The sequence below is a fragment of the Raphanus sativus genome, unplaced genomic scaffold (assembly GCF_000801105.2).
Source record: "Raphanus sativus cultivar WK10039 unplaced genomic scaffold, ASM80110v3 Scaffold4378, whole genome shotgun sequence".
NCBI lineage: Eukaryota > Viridiplantae > Streptophyta > Magnoliopsida > Brassicales > Brassicaceae > Raphanus > Raphanus sativus.
The window spans coordinates 1-7,330 of NW_026619680.1; the positions used below are offsets into that span (position 1 = coordinate 1).

The 7,330-nt window shown below is 35.0% G+C and overlaps 2 protein-coding genes across 3 annotated transcripts; one reads left to right on the plus strand and one right to left on the minus strand.

The window, feature by feature from the left end:
* Positions 1 to 1,420: 1,420 nt before the first annotated feature.
* Positions 1,421 to 3,419, plus strand: LOC130507354 (fructose-bisphosphate aldolase 8, cytosolic). Its single transcript, XM_057002070.1, has 3 exons — positions 1,421 to 1,579; positions 1,940 to 2,167; positions 2,413 to 3,419. Exons 1-3 carry the CDS (start codon positions 1,552 to 1,554, stop codon positions 3,231 to 3,233), a joined length of 1,077 nt encoding a protein of 358 aa, XP_056858050.1. The 5' UTR covers positions 1,421 to 1,551; the 3' UTR covers positions 3,234 to 3,419.
* Positions 3,420 to 4,019: 600 nt separating this feature from the next.
* On the minus strand, positions 4,020 to 6,251 carry LOC130507355 (uncharacterized). 2 transcript variants are annotated; one of them, XM_057002071.1, is made up of 4 exons: positions 5,225 to 6,251; positions 4,777 to 4,887; positions 4,540 to 4,620; positions 4,020 to 4,433 (listed from the first exon to the last, which is right to left on the minus strand). In XM_057002071.1, the coding sequence occupies exons 1-4, from the start codon at positions 5,447 to 5,449 to the stop codon at positions 4,353 to 4,355; spliced, it is 498 nt and encodes a 165-aa protein (XP_056858051.1). In that variant the 5' UTR covers positions 5,450 to 6,251; the 3' UTR covers positions 4,020 to 4,352. The 2 variants fall into 2 exon arrangements, with proteins under 2 accessions (XP_056858051.1, XP_056858052.1); XM_057002072.1 differs by having other exon boundaries at positions 4,020 to 4,424; positions 5,225 to 6,247.
* Between the last annotated feature and the right edge of the window lie 1,079 nt (positions 6,252 to 7,330).

The following is a 7,330-nucleotide window of genomic DNA, read 5'->3' on the forward strand; positions in this document are numbered from 1 at the left end:
TCTTATATTCATATTTAACTGTTATTATTTTAACTACATATTTTCAGATATATGTTTGATGTAGTTTTTCTATTTCTTATATTGAAAATTTACTTATTTTTTATTTTATCTGTGTATGTACTTATTCTAATTTTATTTCTTTTAATATCAAATTTTAATATTACGATAGATGTTTATGTAATATTTATATTTCTATATTTTATATTTAATTATTATTCATTTCTCTATATTTATATATTTACTTATATTATTTTTTAATAATTCAGGTGGTATCTTTTTGGAAAATATTACGTTTAGTTTTTTTGGAAATAATAAAAATGTAAACTAAAATGTAAAAAATGTAATGCTACCATATCTTATATGTGTATTTATTTATATTCTAATTTTCGAATTTATTTATTCAACTTTTAAATATAAAATAGTAATAATATATTATAGACATTTTAATATAATATTTCTTATATTATATTCTTTAAAAAAAATAATAGTAGTGAGACATCTTTTGGAGAATTTTTTAACGTTGATGTAGACGTTTCCTAAAGTTTCAAAATGATACTTTTATATAGTATAGATAATAAATTTTCTGTCTTACAAACTACATTTCACATCTTATTATTTTACATCCGTTTCTCAAACACTCTTATCATTTAGTAGCTTAAGATTTCTTTGAATTTATCAGCATACTGTATTTCAATTTTATTAAATCGTAGAAATTTTATTACTCTTACGTCTTGTCGTTCGGAAGCAAAAGACAGATGGATTAGTGAATCGTGGGTCTGAAGAGTCGCAGTACACACCAGATCATAATTTTCTATGTTGGGAGATATCAAAGTCGCATTTTTCAATAAACAAAATAGTTTTAATAAGAATATTCTATGGAATTTCGTAGTCAAAACTTTCTAAATGCAAAAGATTTATGTGTTTAAACAAAAGTTATACTTCTATAATTAATTGAAGAAACAAAATCTCATATACATATATGAAACAGACCGGCTCATTAAGTTTTTTTGCTTGAGTCGTGGGTCTGAAGAGTCGCAGTACACACCAGATCATAATTTTCTATGTTGGGAGATATCAAAGTCGCATTTTTCAGTAAACAAAATAGTTCTAGTAAGAATATTCTATGGAATTTCATAGTCAAAACTGTCTAAATGCAAAAGATTTGTGTCTAAACTAAAATTAAACTACTATAATTCGATTGAAGGTTGAGCCTGAGGACGTTTGAACCGCTGGTGCGGCCGAAGTCGTGCTTTTCCGTAATCAACACGACAAGATACCAAAACTACCCTCCTCTATATTTCACATTACTAAGGGGTAAAACCGAGATTAGAGAGAAACTGCCATAATAAAACCACGTGAGATCCAACGGCTGAAAAATATTGCTTGGAGAACATGTCACAGATCTAACCCTTAAATTTTACTTTTTCACCAACCAATACACTCTCCCCCGCATCTATAAATAACAGACCCTCTGGTCCACTTTGCTTCCATCCCATCTCTCTCGTCTGCCTTCTTTCTCAAAAACTTTCTCGATCTTTCCGTCAAAAAACCATGTCTGCCTTCACCAGCAAATTCGCCGGTAAAGATCTCTCTCTCTCTTTCTCTATATATCCTCATTCGAATCTGCTTATACCCACACCTATTCGATTCGTTAGCGTAGTTTTCGTATAGGCGGCCTTAGATCTGTTGTTTGGATAGTGTTAGCGTTAGGTTAACCGTCTAGATCTGGATTACATGCTTAGCCTTGGTTTGTTTTTATGAGTTGAATTAAACCAAAACTAGTTTAGATCCGAATCACTGTTCATAAGGTGTACACTGACCGATCTGTTATCTTCACTCTTAAATCATCGGATCTAATCAGCTGTATTCGCGATCTGATAGTTTTTATATCGTTCGTTATTTGTTTATGCGTTGTTTCTGTTTTTGAATCTTTTCGCAGATGAGCTGATCGCCAACGCTGCCTACATCGGCACACCTGGAAAAGGTATTCTCGCCGCCGACGAATCCACCGGTACCATCGGAAAGCGTCTCGCTAGCATCAACGTCGAGAACGTTGAGACCAACAGACGTGCTCTCCGTGAGCTTCTCTTCACCGCCCCTGGTGCTCTCCCTTGCCTCAGCGGTGTCATCCTCTTCGAGGAGACTCTTTACCAAAAGAGCTCCGATGGTATGTCAAATCAAATCTCTCTCTGTTTATGTGTATGTGTTCGTATAGAGATATAGTCAGAGGACTTAATTGTAATTAATTAGTAAACTCTGTGATCTTGACATTTACAGAATATATAGAGTAATAGAGATGACAGAGTTTACTAATTACAATTAAGTCCTCTAACTATATCTCTTTTACAGTTTGTCTCTGTTTGTGTGTGTATGCGTTTGTAGAGGTTTCTGATTGTTTTTGTTTCAACACAGGCAAGCTTTTCGTTGATATCTTGAAGGAAGGAGGAGTCCTCCCAGGTATCAAAGTCGACAAGGGTACCGTCGAGCTAGCTGGAACCAACGGTGAGACCACCACTCAGGGTCTCGACGGTCTCGGTGAGCGTTGCAAGAAGTACTACGAAGCCGGTGCCCGTTTCGCCAAGTGGCGTGCGGTTCTCAAGATCGGGGAGAACGAGCCATCAGAGCTTTCCATCCACGAGAACGCTTACGGATTGGCTAGATACGCTGTTATCTGCCAGGAGAACGGTCTTGTACCAATCGTTGAGCCTGAGATCCTTGTCGACGGATCCCATGACATCCACAAGTGTGCTGCCGTCACCGAGCGTGTCCTCGCAGCTTGCTACAAGGCTCTTAGCGACCACCACGTTTTGCTCGAGGGAACTCTCTTGAAGCCTAACATGGTCACTCCTGGATCCGACAGTGCCAAGGTTGCGCCAGAGGTTATCGCTGAGCACACCGTCCGTGCTCTTCAGAGAACGGTACCAGCAGCTGTTCCAGCCATCGTGTTCTTGTCTGGTGGACAGAGCGAGGAGGAGGCGACCAAGAACTTGAACGCGATGAACCAGTTGAAGACCAAGAAGCCATGGTCGTTGTCTTTCTCGTTCGGACGTGCGTTGCAACAGAGCACTTTGAAGACATGGGCAGGTAAAGAGGAGAATGTTAAGGCTGCTCAGGAGGCGTTGTATGTGAGGTGCAAGGCTAACTCTGAAGCCACACTCGGAACGTACAAAGGTGATGCTAAGCTTGGTGATGGTGCCGCGGAGAGCCTTCACGTGAAGGACTACAAGTACTGAGAGAATCGTCTGTGACGTCCTCATTAAACACCCTCGATATATTTCTATGGGCTTCTTCTACATTTTGCTTTGACATTATCGGCTTTTCGATTTGTGTTTTGATTTCTGTTGCGTGTTCAATTTTAGAATGATGAGTGGTTTAAAAACGCCCAAATAAAAAGACCATTTGAGGTTATTTCTGTTGAACTTTTGTGCTCTTCCTTTCATCTGCGAATACATTCTTTAATCGGTGGTCAAGAATATATGAACATTATTACTCCGAAGGTGTTACCAAGAGACATTTAGTGATTTCTCTATTCGAAGGCAAACATATATACATAGCAATACCTGTAATCAGAACAACATCTAATGGTGTTCTCCACCAGATCACATAAAAGCATTTGCTTTCCAGATCATATTCGACCAAATAGTTTGTTAGTCTACATATATTAGCACATTGCTTTGTTTGTGGGAACGAATATTTCTATCGTTCCACTTCGATTAAATGATTCTATCTACTATTTAATTCAAAGTAAAAGGGATGTTGTTGATTAGCTGTGTGGGTTGGGTTCCTACTAAAGATCATGTATGTAGTGATGTTATTTTAATATGTTGAACATTTGAGTTGGTGGGAAATGTTCAAACCCCACTTTGTTATTATTATTGCGTCTATTGTGAGTCAAGCAAGACCACCACGACTTTGACAGGAAGTCAGTTTGTTTCAGTTTCAGTTTCAGTTTCAAAAGCATAGGCTCGTTGGCGAGGGGCTACTTTTCCAAAAAAAGTGAAAAAGCTAAGAAATTAGTTGGGGGAAACGAAATTAAAATAAAGCTAAAAACTGAAATAAATAAAATAATATTTGAAAATGAACAAGAAAAAAAAAGTAATTCAAACTTACAAACCATTTAGCATTCAGCATTATCTCCCATTTGCCGTCCCTAATATGGTTAATCAAAAAACATAAACACCCATCATAGTTCTACAAATCAACCCACAAACCATTTTGGAAAACTAAAAACACTTAAAAACAAAAGACAAATAAAAAAACACATCAAATAGAGCCATAACATAAGTACATAACCCTAATAAGCCATAAGATTAGTTCTTCGCTGGTTGGTCTTATGTCTGTGAGATAGAGAATCACTCGGTTTCTATGTTCATGCTAAGCTCCTCAAGCTTCTTCATCCTCAGCTTCTCGCTTTCTCCAACCAACTGTCCCACCTCCCCAGGGAGAAATTTAGAATAAACAAACAAACCAACACCGGTTAGTGTATGTGTTCAACTCCTTTTGCTTCAGTGAAATTAAAACCGAGAATTCAAAACTAACCTCCATTAGCTTGGTGAGCAACTGAACTTTCTCACGATTCTTCTCATTGAATGTATCCAATGCTTCTTTGTACTCCCTTTCCTGTTTCATGTCATCCACAAACATCATAACAACCCACATTAAAAATATATATATATCATACCCAAACCTATTGAGCTGACATTTTATAGTCCCATTTTTGAGTTTGAGTTTGGTAAAGACCAAAACTTTTTTTTACTCGTGAAAGATATGTTTTACCTTCTTTTGAACTGTTGCGCCTAATGGTTTGAGTTCTTTGTTGACGCTATCGATCTTCTTACGCACCCAAGAAACTTCCTTCCTCATTGGATCTGCCATAGACTCAAGCTCCTGAAACAATCATCATTTCAACAAAAGTCAAAATCCTTGACTTGTAACCCAACAAGAAGAAGAAGCTAATAATGTTCATGTTCAGATCATAGAGCTGCTTTGCAAGTTTAATCTTAGCTTTTAACTTACAAAAACTTGGTTATTTGTTCAACAAATAGAGTACATGCAAACCCATTAGCTTACAAATATAAGATCTTGATTTTAATTAGCCAATAAATAAGTCATTTACGAGTTAGTTAACTAAATAAAACAGAGTATCTACCAGAGACAGAGTTGGAAACAGAGGATCGTTGCTCTGTTTTTGAAAAGAAAAAAAAATGACAAGAATCAAACAAACCTCGCGGATGTTGGCGAGACGTCTGGTTTCTTCCTCGACACGACCAAGCTGAGTCTTGACCCGTTCACGAACCTCCATTTTCCTCTTCTCGATCTCATCCTCTTTAGCCCTAAACGCAGAGAGAGCAGAACGAGCCATCTCCTCCTCTTCTCTAGACATCTGACTGCTGAAGCTGAAGCTCACCATGTGCTGGTTCTGAGGCTGAGCAGGATCTCTACTCTGCATCTTCGGTTTCTCTTCTTCTTCTTCCTTGTGGTTGTTAGTGTTATTGCTACTCTTCTTCTTCTTCTTCCTCAAGCCGCAGCAAGAACGGGACTGATGCAGTTCCTCTGTGGAACTCCGGTGGGGTTCTTCGATTGAACCTATTTTTACTTGTTGGGGGTTGAATCGAAGCAACAGCCTTTTGTAATTGAGTTTTTGAAGGTCTCTTCTCTCTGTCCTCTTCTTCTCACTCTTTTATATTTTGTTTGCTTTCTCTTTTGTTTTACGTATCCGTTAAGTTCCAAAAAAAAAGTTTTTCTAACTAAACGTTTTTAATATCAAAGTGGTGGGATCTTAGCCGTAATATTAGATGATAAATAGCCTTGATCAGTTGATCTAATCCTTAAATATCTGGTCGTTTAGATAAGCTAGATATTTGCGATTATATACATAGATACTAATACGGATTTTTCTAAATTTGAAATATTAATACGAAATACTGTATACATTAGAAAAACAGTTTTAGAAAAAAGGTACTGTATACATTACTTTTTCATTTATAATAGCTTAAGGAGAACACTTTTCATGCTATCAAATAGAAAAGCAAAATATAATTCTTCACTTTTTTCTTAAGGAAAACATTATATTTCCATATTATGCTTAGAAAATAATGGGGTGATTGGTTGAGCTATAAATGTAAAAAATTTACTTTAGATTTTAGTCAGTAGAATATTTTGATTTAGATTTAAGAGATGTAGCTTTAAAATTTGTAAAATATTTTGATTTAACTTTAAGAGATGTAGCTTTAAAATTTGCTACAGCTAAAAAAAAAATGGAGCATTAGAAAACAAGATTTTTAAAGCCATTTTTTTATTCTTTTTTGCTGTAACTTTACTTTTTTGGTTGTACCTATAAAAATTAATATAAAGAATGATTGATGATATTTAGGGTTGTATACAAAAATTAAAGCTAAAGCCACTTCTTACAACCCAACCAATCACCCACAAAGTGAACTAGATTTTGACCCGCGCTTTAAAAAGCGCGGGATTGTTTTTGTTTTATAAAATTATTAACTCTTTGTTAGTCCATATATGTATGTTTATTTAATCCGTTTTGTAGTTGATAAATATTTTGATGAAATAACTTGAAATTTTTTTTTTATTTAATTCTATTTTGATGATGAGAAATTCGGTGAGATTTGTTTGGAAATATATAGTAGATATTTTATACTTTTCAATGTAAAAGTTTCATCAGTCGATTGTCAAAAATAGAAACAAAGAATTATAATTTAAGAACTGAAAAAATTGGAAATGAAAAAGGAGAGACGATAAAAATGATGACAGAATAACACAAGTATATAAATAAGAATGAAGAACACAACTATACAAAAAAAATAAAGAGACAAAAGTATATGAAAAATTCGGGATATGTGCTTTAATTGAAATCAAATGCATAAAAGAACAGATGATTCGGTGAAAACAAATAAAGTGATTTTATTTATAATTTCAGATTTAACATTGTACTAGGTGACCGGCCCGCACCCTGTGCGGGCATTGTACATTTTCAAATTACGGATAAAATAGTGCTCCGGTTTGGAAGTAACAGATTTTATATCATAAGACCACTGTCGTTGGGATAAAGCATCAGACACAGTAAAAATGATGGTAGTCAATATTTTAAAAGAACGAGATGGAATAAAGTAACTTCGGTATCAAGAGGTAGTTATTGTGTGTATATATAATTGCAATGTCCCAACATAATTTATGTGTTTAAGAAGATAACTTTTTTTCTAAATCTGGAATTAATAGTGTATAGTTAGAGAAGTAGTATATTTTACATTATCACTAATTAGAATTGGATGGTATATATGTTGTAAATTATTTATTTTAGGTGAAAATTATTTTA